Source organism: Argentina silus (genome assembly GCF_951799395.1).
Source record: "Argentina silus genome assembly, chromosome: 13".
NCBI classification, from domain to species: Eukaryota; Metazoa; Chordata; class Actinopteri; order Argentiniformes; family Argentinidae; genus Argentina; species Argentina silus.
This window is the reverse complement of record NC_139667.1, coordinates 19,950,649-19,970,782: the sequence shown is the minus strand read 5'-3', so window position 1 is coordinate 19,970,782 and position 20,134 is coordinate 19,950,649. Positions and strand designations below refer to the sequence as shown.

Here is a 20,134-nt window from a genome sequence, read left to right as displayed (position 1 = left end):
ACGACTCAAATGATGTATTCATACTAAACATATCCAGGATGTCAAATTGACAAGTGATTGGAAATCATTTAATTACAGAGCGAAATGAAGCATTTTAGTGGCAGGCATCCGTAGAAACAGCAAAAGCTTGTTGAGGTCCATCAGCGAAGACCCAAACATAATGTACCCGGAAGGTTTGAGTGGAAAATGCTGTAGCTAAAGAAGCAACAATTAATTTTTGGGATTCCAGTTCAATCAGGTAGAAATGACCGTTTTCCCAAGTTGAGCTATCAGTTGACAATGTCAGCGATGAACGAACGTGGCAAGATTGCTTATTGCAGAATGTACAGAATGAATAACGATCAAACTAGCTAGCTTGAATTCTACCTAGCCTAGCTGTCAGCTGTCAGTACCTGGCTTTGACAGTACAGGCAGCCACGTTGTTGACTAAAAAACATAACAACAACAAAGTTATTGGATCCGCTTTTAACTTCCTTTCAAATGATAACCTGCCCAGCTGATCATACATTTGTTGTGTAGCTCCTCAGGTTGTTTCAACCCTCTATCGCTAGCTACAGTATAGCCCACAGGCACACACATTGTCATTGGTCTACGAACAAGTAGTTTTCTGATTGACACTGACAGTTCATGAGTTGGCAGAAGCATGATAGGCTACCGTTACCATTGCAGCTCAATAAGTATTTACTTGCTGGCTACTATATGTTAATTCTTATTGAATGACTACATTTGGAAATAGAGGTGTGTGTGTGTGCGTGTTACTGATTAAACTTCCATGGCTGTAATACTTGTATTATCCTCCGATGTTTTTTTTATCGTGTTGTGTTTGTATTTTCTCCCTTTGTTTTTATTTTATTTTATTCCTGGTTAGGGTTAGGGTTACTTCCTGTAAAGTGCATTGCATTGCATCTGTGTATGAAACGTGCTATGCAAACTAAGTTTAGTTTAATTTTGGTAGCTCTCACACTGTAGCTGTAACAGAAATAATGACAATTCAAATTCAGAAAGAACAACTCCAGTTATAAGGGCACTCTGGAAAGAATACATTGATTAATGCGTCTTGAATCTGGTTCAATGGTGATCTAATTAACACTTATCATTGCTGCCTTTGTTTGGCTGTTCCCAGAAAACCCAGAGAGTGGAAGATGAACAACATGTCGCCCGAGGTTGCACTGAACCGCATCTCTCCTGAGCTGCGGCCCTTACTGTGCAACGTGGTGCGGAACGGTCGAGTAGGCCTTGACTCAACCAACTGCCTCCGCATCACTGACCTCAAGACTGGGTGAGTTGAGTTGTTGTTCAACAAGGTCTATCTGTGGGGTTCATCTTGAAATTAGTTCACTGTGGACCTCTTTCTGCAAGAGGGGTGCATCTTAAGTGGCCTCCCATCCTTTTTTTTTTCGTTCTACCCACCTGCCCTTCGTCTATAAACACAGGACAGGTGACAACAATATTGGGGATGTACCTGTACTGGAAATGCCTTGACATTAGTGCAAATTAGTGACATTTCCAAACATTGTGGAAATACTGCTCAGCATATTCATTTGAACTTATTTAACCATATTATCTTCACCTTCATACTGTAGGTCATATGTTGCTAGCCTTCATATACAATGCTTTCGGAAAGTATTCAGACCCCTTCACTTTTTCAGACCCCAGAATGACAAAGCGAAAACACGTTTTTAGAAATTTCAGTACATTTATTAAAATTGATACAGATATAATACAGAAATACCTCATGTACATAAGTATTCAGACCCTTTGCCATGACACTTTTAAAATGAGCTAAAATGCAAAAATATCATCAAAAAAATCACTCAATAAGTTGAATTGAGTCCATCTTAATGCAAGGATAATAGTTAATGTAATTTCGGAATTAATATCTTTGTTTTTATAAGGTTTGCATAGGAATCAATTACACACTGTGTGGATCAGGTTGTCATTACAAACTGAGCAAATGGAGAGGAACAAAACTGCTCAGGAATGCGACCCTGAGGCCTGGGGAGTTGAATGGTGGAGATTAAAAAGTACAGTCGATGGGACAACATCATGTCAGTCACTCTACAAAATTGCTCTATAACCAAGTGGCCAAAAAGAATCCCTTAATGGAAAATAATCTATCTCATATCCATAATTATGTTTGCAACAATGAATTCAAGTGATACAGCAAAGAAAGTCGCTGGAAATGTGTTTATTTGGTTTTACTAAAAAGCATTAAGTTTGGTGCAAATCCAGCACATGCAATGCAGTTTCCGTACCATCACTTGTGTGAAGAATAGTGGTAGCTGCATCAAGTTATGGGTATGTTTGTCACCGGCTGGGACTGGGGAGTTTGTCAGGATCAAGAGAAAATTATGAAATTTGCTGAGATGGTAGTGACATCCTACCTGAATGTGATACATAGCTACTTTTTTCATCACCAATTTAATTTACATGCATGCAGTACGCGCTTGAGTTGATATGTACTGAGATTAATACCGACTGATTACTTTTCACTGAAACCCCCTTTTCTCCGTCTCCTTAGATGCACCTCTCTAACTCCAGGCCCCTGTTGCGACCGCTTCAAGCTGCACATCCCTTATGCTGGGGAAACTCTTAAATGTAAGCAAAGCTCTGATTTTGTTTTAGTCCACTCGTTCCCTGGTATTTACTCCGCCTTTATAAGCATTGGCTGCGTTCCAGACTGTCTGCAAATTTGAGCTGCACAAATTAACCAATGGTTGTGTTCCACTTCATCTACATTGCAGCCAGGCAGCACAGCACAGTAGAATGTGCTGGAATACAATGATTTCTGTTGCTGAGCACATTATGCTCAATGTTAGAGGTGGGGATAGAGAGGATACATCCTGATTTATTAGGTGCAGAAAGTTACTAGAGCAAAAGTGGTAGGTAAAACATGAAAGGGGTCTTAAAAGTGCTCTACATGATGGAAACCTTGACAACAGTCCAAACCTTGAGAGGTATACTGTCTGTACTGTTTTCTCTGATAGTTTGGTTTCTGATTGCATTTAGCTGTGGATTAAACCAAACAACATGTCAATTATCGAGTTTGTGGTATCCAGAGTTTTCTTTCTCTCTTTAGAACATGACAATTCAGTTATGTTGTTGGTTTGTTTGTTCTTAAGTATTTTTTTATTAAAAACTGTCATCTGCCAACTGTGCATGATTTTGTAGCCATTTGTAGCCCCAAAAATTGTCTTGTAATTTGTGTAGGGCAGTAACTCTTTTAATTTAGCTCAATACAGCATTAAGGCATGGGACATTTTGAATGTAGTGAGTTCTAATTAGCTACTGAACAAAAAACAGGTGTTTATCATACTTTACTGGAATAGCATCTAACAATATCACTTGAGATTGAAGTCCCACATTTGAGGCTTTCTTTATGAGGTTGGTTCCCAAAATGCCTCCACACACACCACAAGATGTTTTGAAATGATTGCATCTCAAGCGGCATTCGCAGGAATGATCTTAATTGGGTGTTCCTGGAAGGATCATGAGTCATAAGACTCTTGGACACACACACACACACACACACTGACACACAAACACACACCCACCCACCCACCCACAAATACAAACACACATACATACACACACACACCCTCACACACACACACACACACACACACACACTTGCATGAATGAATGAATAGGTTCATTAGAAAATTGCCAACACAAGGTAGGCTGACACCTGAGAATTTAATCGTCCTCCAATGGTCGAGTCAAATGAATACTAGAGAACCGGGGAAGAGGAGTATCATTAGGTGCAAACCGGCAATCGTTTCCTTATTTTTATGTTTCAACATCTTCTCCCTCTGCTGCTTCTCCCTCCTACTTAATCACTCACATCAAAGATATCTGGAGTGAGCCAGATATGCAAGATGGTCTGGCATTTCTGGTTTTGTGGCAGATGACTTTCTGAAAAGTCATTTGAACAGATGTTTGTTTATCCCATTTCATTGAGAGTTTTGCATGAGATTTGAAGCATAATATGATTGTATGATTGTGTGACATACTTGTGCAGTCATTCGATCAGTCAATGTGGGTCTGTTATACTCGATTTGGTTGTTAGATATTCTGTGCCCGTAGCAAAAGATGGCAGTATTTGCATTACATTTAGATGCATCACATGCATGTACCGTCTAAAGCAGAATATGCCTAAATAGTAAGAATCCATATGGGTACTTCCCTTTCTTGGAAAAACTGAACAGTGTCTATATCATCAGTTCACAACCAGCTGAGTATGATTTGTGGCCTTCTTGTGCGTTTGTGCTCCTACGATCTTAATACTGTTTCATAACATCTAAGTCAAACATCTGTGGAAACTGTTCATTTATAATTTCAGAGGGAGGTTACTATACCATAGTTCATCTCATAAGTGTGAGGATCCCATAAGTGTGTGTGTGTGTGTGCGTGTGGTGTGTGCACATGTGCGTGCGTGCCCAGGCTTGTGTGTACGTACAGTATGTTTGGTTGTGGCTGTTGTGTTGATCTCCATCGACACTTGTAAAGGGGATCCACCACCAAGACCCCTACCTCCCTCTACAGCTCCCCCTGGTTAAGGGTGAGTGCCAGGATATTGGACCAACAAGTCTTTGACTGGCTTCCAGACATTACAGTATGTGACAGATTTACGGCAAACCACCTCCTCCCATTTGACACCTCTCTCCAGTCTGGAAAAATACTGCCATGTGTGTGTGTGTTTGTCTCTTCTCCGTCCTTGGCACAAGAAAGGGAAAAACGGAACAAAAACACCCGGACACTGATAAAAATAGAATTGTGTATAACATCAGAACATTCTGAACCACCCGTGTGTTAGTAGAACCCCTCTAGTCCTATATTGAGTTGGTTATGGAGAAGTATGTTCAATTCTGCTCCTATTGCATCAAAAGCTCAATGTTGCTTCTGTGAGGGCCGATGGCAGAAAATACTCCAAGCATTTTTCTCAGAAGTGGAAAGCAGACATTTTTGGATGTTGTTTTCCAGGATTATCATTTTACCCTCTTAAAAGGGTCTCTTGACTGAAACATCAGTGGTCATTAAACACAGTACTTTTGCAAGCAAGCAGTGTTGCATGGAGTTTTTCTTAACATTTTGTATGTTTTCCCTATTCCGTTTGCACTAGCAGTGACAGTATCAGGTGTGCAGATATTTTCTTTATTCAGGGCTGTCCTTTAAATATAGTTCACAACTGTAGGGGCTTGTGTGACAGTTTAGCCACCTGTCCTTGCAGAAGCATCAAATAATAATCAAATATTGGCCACTGAGGTCATTACAGGTTATGTTGAGTTGAGTATTGGTACGACCTGGGAAGAAAACTGGGTTACATTTGTCAATGGCATTTGTCAAAATACCTTATTTTTTGTGTAAATGATGCACCAACAGTCGTCAATGTTGTGATCAATGTTTTACAATCGACATTCCTGTGTTTTCTGTCAGGGGATATCATCTTCAATGCACAGGATCCAGAACTACCACCAGACTTCATTTTTGGGGAGGATCCTGAATTTCTGCCAGAGCCCTCAGAACTCCCGGTGAGTGTGCTTTTCTACCTCACTCATTTCCCACAGTTCACCACCAGTCAAACTTCTGTCCCTCCCTGTGTAATGGACTAACAGAGATATGGGCAACAAATTCCTATGAAGGGAAGGCCAACAAAATGAACATGAACAATCAGTATTACCCAAAAGATTTTCTCTCACTAGTTTGTACCTTTATACATCTGTGCTTTTGTTGCTTTATGAATGCTTTATTCCAGTTTATCAAATCCTTTCACTCCAAACCTCATGTGACATTGGACACTCGTTATTTTCAGGCATTGTTTGACAGAGTCATTATCGTTGCGTATAGTTATGTTATTACTACTGTCGGTACAGGAAATAAATTGTGCCAAATGTGTTGTGTGTGACATGTGTGATTTATGTTTGGCGTCTTGTTGCCACTTCTAAGATATCCTAAGAATGCTTAGTATAAAGAGTTTTCCTTTGTTGTCTTGAATGTCAGGCTTCTCATAGGCTACATCTGATCATATCTGTCATTGGGGCTAAGTTCAAACAGCAGAAACAGGATCTGAAATGTGGACTATTTCAACACCGATAGCCTAGAGCAAACAACGCACAATGTCAACTGAAGTCGCCACTTAGACAGATGCTGTGTGGTGGTCAACAGGGAGTGTAGAGAAGCTATCGGTGCTCTGGTTTACGGTCTGAACCATTGAGCCATACTCTTGTTTTAGCTGAAATTGTACCACTGCTGGTATTGACATGTAATGATGAGTCAGCAGCCATATTTGAGCCTATGACCTCAAGTGTTCTTAGAAAAAGACGATGAATTGCATAAGTGCTTCTCCTGTATGTCCTCCTCCCTTCTGCAGGATACCGTAGGCTGGATAATGAGCCAGTAGTTGATTTTTCGGAAAGTGTGTGTGTGGCTCAGGTTACTGATAGACTTCAGTGGAATATGATCTGAGATAAAATATCTCACATGAAATCGCTTGGTTTTCTCTAGAAATTTCACAAAATCTGACAACCAGTATAGCCCTCATGTTTATGGCCGCACATTACATTTGAGTCATTTTGCAGCTAGCACTTATCCAATAAGGACATTTCTTGTCTAAAGTAAATGAATCGACTATACATCACAGTCATTAGTTTTTCTGTTTTGTTTGCTAAAGTTCAGGGACCCAAGGTTCTCCCCAAAGACTGTAAGAGTAGCGCTGCACCACGCTGTGAACTTGGCGGCCCCACTATGTACACATTTCAAGGCAAATTAAACTATATTTTTAGTAATGATATAGTAACTAGCGAAAGTGAAAGGGTTATAATGTCCCTCACTGAATTTAGCGTTTTAGCTTAATTTTTTGCGCATTTTGACATGAGTAAGCACAAGTCGGGTTTTGATAATGCATTCCAGCGCCACGCTGTTCAAAAATCCTGGGGAGAACGCTGCATACCATACAAGTGGGTATGTTTAGGAACATTAGACAGGAAACAGCCTGTCTTATGGCTCTCAGGAATTGGGCATGGGTGGGCACAGAGGTTTGGATGTTCACTGGTTAATGTTCACTGCAATAATGTTTGGTCTCTGTGGAAAAGTCCCAGCTGGAAGAGTCTGAAAATGACGGACAGAAGACAAGACGCTTGGAGGCTTGGCAAAACACGCTTGTTATTGTTGCTATTACTACAGTGTCTTAAAGTTGTCCACATGGCTATTTTTGAGACGATTTAACAGAGAGAAGCTAAATTCCCCTGCCTCTGTCAGAGTCTGGGAAATGGGAGGGGAATATTGCTCATCGTCTCGTAAATCCAGCTGCGCACATAAGGGGAAGTACCTTCATTGCGCCAGCGCTTGGCAGCCTCTGTATTTATTCTCTCTCCTACTCTCTCTTACTCTGTCCTTCTGCCCATGCTTTCATAATCCCTACTTTTTGTCTCCTCTGGATGTTTTCCCTCTCTCCTCCTCGTTACCCCCTCACTCTCTCTACATGTTCAGTAAGTCCCTTACTCCCCCTCTCTTACTTTTTATCAATGTTTTGGTACATTTGCCATTTCCCACCATTGACTTGTAGGCAGACCTCCCTTTCTCCAGTAATCGTGATAATTCAGGTCACAAACTGGAAATGACAGGGATGAAGTTTGGAAAGAGCCAAAGGTAAACAATGAAACCGGGGACTGAGAAGGCTTCATTTTTTTTTTTTTTATAGGAAGAAGAATTTGCAGCAGTTGCATAAACTAGCCTACCTTTTAACATACATGTGGAAAACAGCCTGGCTCATTTGCGCTCGTCTGTTCTCTCAAAGGACAAAGGTTAAACCTGGTCTTTTTGCATCCCTTCAAGGGTCTACAGAGGCTCATTTGAACTTGACAGAAATGTGCTAATGGCATGTTAGATAATGATACTTATTAGTCTACTGTTCAGTGGGTGGTGCACTCTGATGCATACAGTACCATTATAACTGTGTGTTATAATGGTACTTAGCTCACTGCCTAAGGCCGGCATGTATCTTTTGATGTGAGATGGAGATTAGGTTCATATATGGTTTGCTTATTGCAAGCGCACAGCTTATTAACTGGGTAGGTTTGGTTACAAACATGTCCATAACTTGGACATTCAGATACAACGTCCAACACATATCTTTTGCCAAATACACGTCAGTGAAGTGCATTGAGTGCACTGCTATTGCGCTTGAACAGAAGCAACAATTTTGTTGGAGTTATTTTTTTCACCCAAGGTGGTAAACACTAGCTCTTCTCAGTGCCTTGTAGAATTCCTGAGGTCTCAGCAAATTGTTCCTCTTGTTCACAGCCTGCTGAGAGTATTATTAGCGTCCTCCATTTTGTGTTTTTTCCTTCTTCTTAAAGGGCCTCTTGTAGGTTTGTCTCCACTGTCTCCATTGAGGCTGAAGCACACCACAGGTCTGTCCTCAGATCAACATATCACCTGTAATTTTATGGCCACTCTCATTCCTTCATTATGCCAAAGGGTTTATTTGTTTAATTTTGATGACATGATATTGCCACAATCATTTTAGAGGACATTCCAAAACCTTTATGCTGTTGACATCACTGTATGTTCATAGGGTGAAGCTGAGAGGTAGATTTGGCTAATTGAAAGTTCCAGCTAATACAGTTATGTTTTGAAGGCACTAAGCATGCCGTGAAACCATGCGCAAGAACAGGACTGTCTGAGAATATTTTCTTATGATTAAGTACAATATGCATGATACCATTAGCATTACTACAAAGTTCATTAGGTCAGATGTTGTTAATGCTTTACTTAAAAAAGAAACCTCAAACCCTACTGCAAAATAAGCCCTTTCAGCGCAGAAACCACCAACATGTAATGAAAAAGTCTCATAGGCAAAAATAGAAGTTACGTTTTAAGGAAAAAGAAAAGCCACATGCATGGCCACAGCAACACATCATCACCAGTTTTCAACAGATGATTTCATGCATATTCTTTGAAACTGAAAGACCTAGAAATAGATAATATAATTTAGAGCTGACAATACTTATTTTGTCCATATGAGTAGAGGTCTCAGCTGGTATCTTGTTGATTGTGAGATGTCACTGAAGTAAGCCGACAGTACATTCTGTCCTGTGCCCATATGTGGTTTGATGTTTCTAGGTATTGTAGTGGATGCCTGTTTTCTGTAACTTGCGTGGGTGAGTAGTTGTTTGTTAACGAGGGAATATAGCTCTTTCCCGAAAGTGCAGTGCACAAACATATTCAACACCACCCAGCTCATGGTTATCGCCCACCAAGGCCACCCCCCCCCCCCCCCCCCCCTGCCAGATCCTAACCTTAAGACTCATTAAGAATGCATTCTTAATAGGTTATAATCCCTTCAACCTCAGCAGCCGGCTCCATATATCCATTAAAGGAGACTCTATGCCACATGAGGGAAAGAGTCTTTCGGACTAATAGGTTTATTTAAGGAAAGATAGAGTCACTGTCTCATATATGACCTGGAAATGAAACCAATGTGACTTACAATCGCCCTGTTTACTTTAATCATCACTTTAGTAGGCTGACATATTTGTCGTGGCAAAACCTAATGACTTCATCTTTGTGTTTTTTATTGGCGGTTATGTGCCTGCTGAAAAAAGAGTGGTTAATTGCGGTGAGCGTGCTGAGACAGTGGTGGGAGTTTGGAATAGGCTTTATTATGATGTTATTGTGGCCATGGGAAACTGAGAAAGATCAAAGAACATTTGAATTGAGGAAAGTGCACGGGAGGAATGACTAAATGTGTAGGACTGGTCGAGCAAACCCCCCAAAAAAAGAGGATCTTAAAGAAAAAAGTAATAAAGGTATCTTACTCAGGAAACCGGTTCCAGAGTTCGGTTCCTCATTGCTGTTTCTTCATGGATTTATAATGCTAACAGCTCTGTTTTTGCCTGATGACCGGTTAAATGTTCAGCTTTAATTGTTCTCTTTAATTGACCGACTTGATTTTTAACATCCAATAACCAACTTTCAGTAAGCTAATGGACTACTAGTGGTGGCCTTACTTTGCTTCCTAGAAGGTATTACTAATTTTAAATGATCACTTGACATGCTTCCATCCAAACTAATAAAGTTCCCAAACTGAACTTGGCAGCCCCCCTTCCCTCATTGTTTCCCTTTAGGGCTACTGTTTCCCAGCAGCCCACAGTGGGGCAACTCATTAGCTGATAGAGGAGGCCCATGGGTAACACTTCTGGCTGACTCTCCCAATCCTTTTAATTGGTATAGAGGGGCTTGGCTTGACAGGGGAGGGACAAAGCTAACACAATAGAGAGTGGTGTGGCCACATGAACACACCCAAGCTGATGACAGCAATACGTTTGGGAACTGCCGCTAGGGAGCAGCTGGGAAGACGGCAGGGGGACAGGAAATGACAGGGAGGAAGGAAAGGAGAGGAGGTTTGGAGACGACCCATTTGTCACATGGCACACCACATAGTAGTTTTTTGTAAATTCAATGACTAATTTTGTCTTACAGTAAGTGTAGGTCAGTGGGGAGTTTGACTTGGAAAAATGTGTTCTGTGCCGAAGCTTGGTGTAGCACTCACTGCCAAATGCCACGTGTGCTCTCCAGCAGAGGCTTGAATCCTGCTCCCACATTTGTGCACTGTTTTGTCTACTAGATCCATGAATTCCACTGTCCTTCAAACCTCTTTGGGTGTCAGGTGTGTCAAGGTCAATCCTTTTTCTAATGAGTGGATAGCACAGGTCAGTCTTAAAAGTCATACCGTATATCAAAGTCTCCTGTTAATAGTCTTACTGAAAACGTTCTTGGAATCTTACTATACGGTTGAGCACTGTAGCTGGGTACTTGACAACAGTCATGGCAGGCCTCTTGAGTTTTTGGCAAGATACTGTGGTCAACAACTGGCTTACGAAAACATGCCTGTACCACAGTTATTTACACACAAACAACAATCATCTACCGATTACACTTATTTAGTATACCCTAAGTCTCTCTTTCTCTCTCTCTCTCTGCCCTCTACCTTCATTCATCTTCCCTTCTGTCCCTCTCTTTGTCTGTAACACAGTATGTCATTTGTTTGGTCAAGACATGTACAGGCCTCCACTGAAACAACCTTTTGGGAGTTTCCCAGGGAATTAGTATGTGTCTCGACCCCTATGTGTGTGTGTGTGTGTGTGTGTGTGTGTGTGTGTGTGAGTGTGAGTGTGTGTGTGTGTGTTCACCTGTGTCTCCATGTCCTCTAGCCGCAACCCCCTGCATGTCCCTACTTGTTCTCTCTGACGCCACTTAACTTTTAACTGAAAGCACAGGCAGGCTGTTAGCTTACCCTCATTAAAGGCCCTCAGGCCTGCTGAAAAAAGTGACAGCACAAGCCATTTTAGGGAGACATAATGATAATGGTTGATAATAGTGTTAGCGATATAGCCCACTCACTCCTGATTCCGCACTGGGATTTGCCCACATCCAGGATACGCATATACACTCACTGAGCACTTTATTAGGAACACTATACTAATACTGGGTAGGGCCTCCCTTTGCTCTCAGAACAGCCCCAATTCTTCGTGGCATTGATTCCACAAGATGTTGAGATTCTGGTCCATGATGACATGATTGCATCACGCAATTCCTGCAGATTTTTCAGGTGCACTTTCAAGCTGTGAGTCTCCCGTTCTACCACATCCCAAAGGTGTTGTATTGGATTCAGACCCGGTGACTGGGAAGGCCACTGAAGAACACTGAACTCATTGTCATGTTCATGAAACCAGTTTGAGACGACTTTTGCTTTGTGACATGGTGCATTATCATGCTGGAAGTAGCCATTAGATGATGGGTAAATTGTGGCCATGAAGGGATGCACATGGTCAGCAACAATACTCAAATAGGCTGTGGCATTCAAGCGCTGATTGGTTGGTATTTACGGGCCCAAAGTGTGCCAAGAAAACATTCCCCACACCATTACACCAGCTCCACCATGAGAAGGTATACAGGTGTTCCTAATAAAGTGTTCGGTGAGTGTATATACTGTATACACTCACCGGCCACTTCATTAGGTACACCCTGCCTTGTATCAACGGTTCAGGCTGGTGGTGGTGGTGTAATGGTGTGGGGGATATTTTCTTGGTACACTTTGGACCCCTTAGTACCAATTGAGCATCGTTTAAACGCCACAGCCTACCTGAGTATTGTTGCTGACCATGTCCATCCCTTTATGACCACAGTGTACCCATCTTCTGATGGCTACTTCCAGCAGGATAACGCGCCATGTCACAAAGCTCACATCATCTCAAACTGGTTTCTTGAACATGACAATGAGTTCACTGTACTCCAATGGCCTCCACAGTCACCAGATCTCAATCCAATAGAGCACCTTTGGGATGTGGTGGAACGGGAGATTCGCATCATGGATGTGCAGCTGACAAATCTGCAGCAATGATGCTATCATGTCAATATGGACCAAAATCTCTGAGGAATGTTTCCAGCACCTTGTTGAATCTATGCCACAAATAATTAAGGCAGTTCTGAAGGCAAAAGGGGGTCCAACCCGGTACTAGCAAGGTGTACCTAATAAAGTGGCCGGTGAGTGTATATATAAGTGGAACCTCGAGATACGAATGCCCCAATATACAAATGTTTTGAATTACGAATTGAAATTTCGTAGAATTTGTGCTCTGAGATACGAATGAAAATTTGAGATACGAATCCTTTTTTTTCGCGAGAAGTGGCAGCCGCCTGCACATGAACCCTTTTTTTGGAAAATTTGAGATACGAATGTTTTGACTTACGAAGGAAGTCTCGGAACGGATTAAATTCGTATCTCGAGGTTCCACTGTATATATAAATGCCAGATGCTTTGTATGTGGGACTTTTCTTTTTGGTAAGCCTCACATTGTTTTCTTTGGATAAAGTCAGGTCTTTCCAGTGTCATCAGAGACAGAACATCTACAGACATAACATGTTACAGAAACCACTTTAAAGCTGTGCTGCATTAATCTGGGCTGCTATAAACAGTACTTGTTGTTATGTCAGCTGAGGAAACATATCTGTCAGTGGCCTTGGCAGTTAATATCATTAACAATAACAGGCTGTTTGCACTGCAGTTAGGCCAGAGATAGCTGATTGCTTGCCTCAGTTTCTTTCTGAGTGCTTGCTTCAGTTCTGGCATTGCCAGCTGCCTATTGCTTGAAGTTCCCGCTAATTTAACAGCAGCACTATAATTATATGTTCAAGAGTATGTTCCACCTTTTATTTAACTGAGATATTTTGATAACTGCACGACACAATATTTTACATGACCCTCTAGCTGTGTTTTCAATTGATATACTGTGTCTATGCTGATTGAAAAATATTGATTTCACAGATTAAATGCAATGTAATATATGACCTTTAGCTACTTGTTCAGCTTAGACAGTGTAATTGAAATTCCCCTCTAGCCTTTTCTTATGGTATGTGATGAGACATACACTAAATCTTAGCTATTATGTGCCATGTGTTGAGGTAATGTAATTTTTGGTGTGTGCGTGTTCACACATGTATCACACACAGTCACGCATGTATCACCCACAGTCTCCATCCTTTCTAATTGCGTGTTGTGATGAGATAAGTCTCATCTACTCTGGGATTTATTTCGCAGTCATACAAGGTCATGAGTTCTTGAAGGTAAAAAAGCTGATCTTAGAGTTACTTGTTTTTCCCATCCATTTCGGATTATGACTCCTCTGAGATGTTAGGTCTCGTACAATAAGTCATTGTTCTTAATTTGGCTGAATCCCAACTGAGAAAATGCAAGGTAAAACCAATCCAAGTTTTCTCCAGTTTGTGAAAAGGAAACATTCCCAAACATTCTTTACCACTTCAGTAGCCAAGCGGGGTGCTCTTCCCTTGGTCCAACTCACCCCCTGTAAACATAGCAATCAACCTCAGATGGCCTATAAAGAGAGTTGCAGCGACCTGGGCATAGTGTACCAACCGTTGTTCCCTCTTCCTTCCTGTTCTTTGGAATAACGAGTCCCAGCTTTTGCTGGAGTTTATTATTGGCAGAACTCACTGACAGATCTGGGAAAAGTTTCACCAGGCCTTGCTACTGTTGTAACCAGGGATGGTTGATAGGAAGGAATTGCCATTGTTAAACACCAGCTGATGGATGGGAGGAAACTGGGCCACAAGCACTGAGACCAAGCGGGGACACACTCTTGTTGGTCCTCATAATCATGTCATGGGTTTAGGCCAGCACAGCCACTGAGCCACTGACCCATGAAAGTAGTTGCCAAAAAAGGGGTCTTCTTTGAACAAGTTGTGTGATGTTTCACACAAGCTGCACGGTTTATATATCAGGAACACTATGGGCTGAGAATGCCAAGTGTCTTAAACACATGACAAGAGCAATTTAGTGTGATCTTAGACTTGGCACTCTCCGGGGGCGAAACAGGGTGCGAGCCCACACTTGAATTAGAGACTAGCTGAGATTAATTTAATACTTGGGAGTTTTTAATGCTTCGTACTTTCAAGTCAACAGCGATTTATTGGATCAGGTTGCCAGCATCTATAAAAATCACATTAAATACGCAAAAACAAATATTTGCCCTGGCCTATATAATTATCTTGAATTTTCAGATGGCAGCCCCCCTCTTTAAGTACTCAGATAAATATTGGATCGAACTTGCAAATAAAAGACACAACACAGCCGGATGGCACAGGAAGACATAATTCTGTCAGCTTGGGTCTCCTCGGTGTGAGGGGGCCTAGTTTAGGCCTACAGCTTGTTCTTAAGAACATAATATCGTTCTGTAACATGCTGTACTCTCTCTTCTTGACCTCGTTCTATTTGCTCCCAATTGATTTGGGCATCATACATTATGCCTAATATGGTTTTGTAATTTCCCAAAGTGTGTGATTTTGAGGAAACATAGACTTTTATTTAGACAGTTTTATTTAGGGCATATAAAGCCACTTACCCTAAAAGGCTTTCCATCAATCAATTAATGAAATATTATTTGTTTCACGCTTTTAAAGGGATAGTTCACCCAAATTACAAAATCACATATTTGGTTCCTTACACTGAAAGGAGTCTATGACGAGGACAGACTTCTGTTTATCTGGGCTGTGTCACTAACCGCTAACTGATAGCTTGTTTACCCCATCATACAATGGAAGTCAATGTAACCTAAATTAGCATGTTTGAATCTTGATGCTCAAATTCTCTGAAAAGACTCAATGACTTGATTTCAATGACTCTAAGATGATTTGGGCAGGACATTTCAAACATGCTAATGAAGGGTCAATTGATTGGTTTTTGGTTAAATTATGAACTGCTTTTTCCAGGGACAAATAAGGGAGCCCATCTATGTGAGTCAGCAGTGTGTAAAAATGTCATCACAATGTTGCATGCAGACCTCCCTTTTTTTATTGCCTTTTTTTCCCCTGACCTACCAGTAAGATTAAAAGTGAGGAGCAAGACGAGTTTACTTGATACTGTACATTGCCAGCATGCTTCTGTCCAATAGCTCTTCTCCCCCCCCCCACCTCTCCTCTCCCTTCAGTGTAGTTTCAGTAATAAGCTTGGTCACAATCCTGACACAGCACTTCCTCAGTCCCTCGTCAGTTTCAGCTCATTTCTGCCCCAAGGCCCTGCTGCCTCTTTGGACAATGCCCGTCCTTGTTTGCATCGCCCCCTCATTTCGGGAATCCCGGCGTTGCTGGTAACCACTCGCGGTTCAGGATGATGATGTCACTGGCACTGAATAGCCTGCCCTTGCCCCTGCTTCCCCCTCCGATGGCAGGAGGGGCGTGATCTGCTGCAAAACAATGGATGCTTTCTCCTGATGTGTTGATATGGCCAGACAGACAGACAGACAGACAGACTAACATGGTCAGACAGTAGATGGGGGCTGGCTATTTTTGGTACCATTGACCCCTCCTAACCACACACTCAAGGCCATAGTAGTTCTTTCATCTCTATTTTTCTCCTGAATTGGACTGACCCATAGCTGGTTGATATACAACTACCGAAATACAGTTCAGGGCATAGAGAGGGGTGAAAGCAATACCACAACATGAGAGGACCACTTGCACCATCTGCCTCAGACTGGAATTGCAGTTATGTCACCATGACTCCATCATTGCTTGATGTCTAGTCATAGTTTGGACCTTGGTTTTGGTTCAGAACGGGTCAGACACAGGGATATTTTTGACACGGGTACTTGAAGGCTTCAGTCATGGACTGTGTTTCATTACCATTTTTGGTTCAAAGTTCATCCAGTTCATCCAGTTCAAGCCAAGATTGAGCAGATTTGAACCACATTTCTGCAGTGTTCCCACTGGGCCATACCTGTTGCAACCCAATAAAGGCATCATTTTGTTCTGCCTCCCACCTTGTCTTTCGCTGCTGAGCGATCATGATGTTTACTATGACCGCTATACTCTCTTCTCTTTCTGTCCAATCCCCCTGCGGGCCCACATTTTCAGCATTCTGCAGCTCCTCTCCATTTTCTGCCAAATAATTTAGATTTAATCCGCAAACTGCTAGCTCACCATCCGAATTTATGCAAGCCCTGTTAGTGATAACTTAAGCGAGTCTTGCTCAAATGTTCAAACCTTCAGCTCCATGGATCTTCCCTCTCTTCATCCGTATGCATGTCAGCTAAGCCTGCAGATGAGGAGATTCACTGGACTGAAAATCTGGCCTCATAGGAAGAGAGTATAATGGTCATAGTAAACATCATGATCGCTCAGCGTCTAAAGAGCACTGTCATTTATGAATTCATGCCGAGAGTGACAAAAGCCATTCATTATTCCTCTCATGCATTTGTGTTTACTTGTCCGACACGTTTCCTGCAATTTGTTTTCGCACAGTGTCACTTCAATTAATATTGAGCATTTACGTTGCTCACGCGTCAGCTGGCAATTTCCACTTCCGAGAGGGAAAAACATCCTGTTTGGTAGAATTAGGCCAGTGGAAGATGTTGGGTCGGTACAGTTTACCGATTCGTGACAGGTGGCTGCATGTGGGTTTGTTTTTTTCTTGTTCATTTGCATACCTTTTCCCGGCTTCAGTCAGCCAGGTCAATGTAATTTGGCGCTGCTTATGTAAATGAAGTCTGCTTGTGGGAGGAGAGTTATTGTAAATGTACAATAGACTGTTTGAGACACGCAACTGTTGGGAAGTCAGTGACTCAAATAGACTGCATAGACATGATGGCAGTATTACAGCACTCAGATTAGTGTCACTGAATATGCCCTAACTACACCTATATATATATATATATATATATATATATATATATATATATATATATATATATATATATATATATATATTTGAGCACAGTGAATGTCTTTGATGCCTGACCAAACCGTTGTGTATCAAAAAAAAAAAATCTGAATTGGCTGTGTTCTTAGTATCCTTATCCGCCGCATTGAAACAATACCCTTTTCCATCTCGGTGACTTTCCTCTCCTACTTTCGTCGTCTCTTGACCAATCTGGCAAATGAGGTCAGAGCTCTTAACCAACACACAACATGTTGCATCAGGATATCCTGTGGCGCTACCATTTTCCTCTGATGCTAAAGGAAGAGGGGGTTGCTGGGCTGTGAGATTGACATTATTCCTGTAATGGATGTCAATGACATTTTTACATTTATTTTTATGGCATTTAGCAGACGCCTTTATCTAAAGCGACTTACAACAAATACATTTGTCGAAGTAAGTGAATCATCTATCCATCAGTCATCATAAGAAAAAGTAATCTATGCTTGGACCAGGCAGTCACAATGCTAGAAGAAGTAATATTATTATATTATTATTATTATTATTATTATTATTTATTTATTTCATCTTCTCAATCAATTTCCCTCCTTCTAAACTGAATAAATTAAAAAAATCAAGATTTTGGTTTCTGGTTTCAAGATTGTGAAATTTGAGTGAACTTCCCCTTTAAACCCATCTGATAATCGCTCCTCTTTTCTCTCCTCTAGCACCTGGCTGAGTGGGATGCGGGTGACCCCGAGTGCCTACTGCAGCTGGTGAAGGAGCTGATTCAGCAGTACCACCAGTACCAGTGCCAGCGTCTGCGTGAGAGCTCCAGACTGCTCTTTGAGTACGACAGCCTGCTGGGGGACCCCAGCTATGGCCGCAGTATGGAGATCTACGCTGGGCGCAAGAACAGTTGGGTACGGTTCACGACTTAACCTCTCCTGTGTCTGTGCCCAGTTTCCTACCTCTCTGAATGGGCATGTAACCCCAAGGAGTGTTATGTTCAGTAACGCCATACAAAATATGAATTGGTTAACCGATGCCTCGTTTAAACTTTTTCGGGAACTCAAATTCAACTTTTTCCACAATTACAAAGAATGTATGCTGTATATAGGCGGTACTGGATTTGGATAAATATGACTTAAAAATAGCATTATGAGGTAATTACAACTGTCTCACCTTTCCATAACCAAAACACCAATGACATAAGCTAATATCTCACCTAGGGAAATTCAATAATGTTGAAGTATTTAATAATCAGACTGAAATATAGCATAATATTTCTCATAATGTTTATCCATCTAAGCTCGATATTCGTACACTTAATACACTTTGATAGTGTTTTTTTTTGGGGGGGGGGGTCACTCACTCGCCTCACTTTTCTGAAAATGAAATCCGTTCAACAATTAATCAAGTTTTTTTGGACTAAGGGAACTAAATACTAAAAACTGTGTTGGAGAATACCATTGCCAAGATGCTTGGGATATAATGTTGATCTGTATTTTGAGTAAACTATCCCTTTAATTAAGGGGAACACAGCCATTTAAACACAGAGAAATCTAGAAAAATCTAGATCCAGACAAAACTCAAACTTAAACCTTGAGAAAATGTCTTCAGGGTCAGCAAACGAACAACATTATGCTAGGTGAGGATGCAGTGCCTCAAGCATGTTCCGGGAAATGCGTGTGTGTGTGTGTGTGTGTGTGTGTGTGTGTGTGTGTGTGTGTGTGTGTGTGTGTGTGTGTGTGTGTGTGTGAGTGTGAGTGTGAGTGAGTGTGAGTGTGAGTGTGAGAGTGCAAGCGCACGCGCGCGCCTATGTGTGTGTGTGCACTTATGTATGTACGTGCGTGTGTGAGACACGCTCCAACCCTCTCGCCCATCCACAGTCTGACCTTCCACAGTTCCAGCACAAAATGTCCTATAGAAGAAAAAAAAACAGGAAAAAGGTTGCACAACATACAAAAAAAGGTTGCACAAGGTTTTTAGAGGGCTTTCATCCGTATGCGTCTTTGCATATGAGGTTTTCCTCATAAGGATGTGGTTAGGCTTGGTGTGGTCTATGGGGTAACAGACTATAATAGCAGTTAAGATCATCCTGTTCATAAAATACCTCATATCCTTTAGTCTTTTTCGAATTGGAACAATTATCAACATCAGGCAACTACATTTATCGTTTCCTTAGAGTTTTCCTGATTGAGGTTATATTTGACAATTTTACAGTGAAGTGATTTTCCCCTCAAAATACCAATTTGTCTCGCCTTTCATTCACCAAAAGAAAACATATCAAAACATGTACAGTATATCTGCAATCAATTTACAATGCATGCATGTTAAGCCACTCCTAATCGTTCCCATGCGGACTGCAGTCATATAAGCAATGCTAAAGCTCCTGTATTATTTCCATATGACCTGTGTGTTTTACCCTGAGCATGTACTCTGTTTGTACACGGTGTGATGTTCTTTCCCTGCCTTGCGTGTTCCAGACGGGGGAGTTCTCCGCTCGCTTCCTGCTCAAGCTCCCTGTGGACTTCAGCAACATCCCTGTCTATCTCCTCAAGGTAAACACCCCCCCTCTTTTACATGTGCTTACACACACACATACACACACACAAGTATAAACACAAACACACACACACACAAACACAAACACACACACACACACACACACAAACACATACCACTTCGACTTCATCCCTTTAAGCATGGAGCCTTGCATGCGGTAGATTTTTCTGTGTGCCGTATAGTGTATTCAAACTCTGTGTGTGTGGTGTTTGTATGTTTGCGCTTGTGTGTGTGGATCTGCGTGTGCGTGTGTGTGTGTGTGTGTGTGTGTGTGTGTGTGTGTGTGTGTGTGTGTGTGTGTGTGTGTGTGTGTGTGTGTGTGTGTGTGCGTGCAGGCAGGCAGGCAGGCAGTCA

At 41.6% G+C, this 20,134-nt stretch overlaps 1 protein-coding gene across 1 annotated transcript in view; it reads left to right on the top strand.

Annotated features, from left to right (window-relative positions):
- The first annotated feature begins 167 nt into the window (after nucleotides 1-167).
- babam2 (BRISC and BRCA1 A complex member 2) overlaps nucleotides 168-20,134 on the top strand; it is a 63,865-nt gene continuing 43,898 nt past the window's right edge. The window contains exons 1-6 of the mRNA XM_083683849.1: nucleotides 168-238; nucleotides 1,124-1,279; nucleotides 2,522-2,598; nucleotides 5,437-5,531; nucleotides 17,941-18,135; nucleotides 19,702-19,776. Of these exons, the coding sequence (XP_083539975.1) occupies nucleotides 1,143-1,279; nucleotides 2,522-2,598; nucleotides 5,437-5,531; nucleotides 17,941-18,135; nucleotides 19,702-19,776 (579 nt within the window). The 5' untranslated portion in view covers nucleotides 168-238; nucleotides 1,124-1,142. The remainder of the gene's footprint in view (nucleotides 239-1,123; nucleotides 1,280-2,521; nucleotides 2,599-5,436; nucleotides 5,532-17,940; nucleotides 18,136-19,701; nucleotides 19,777-20,134) is intronic.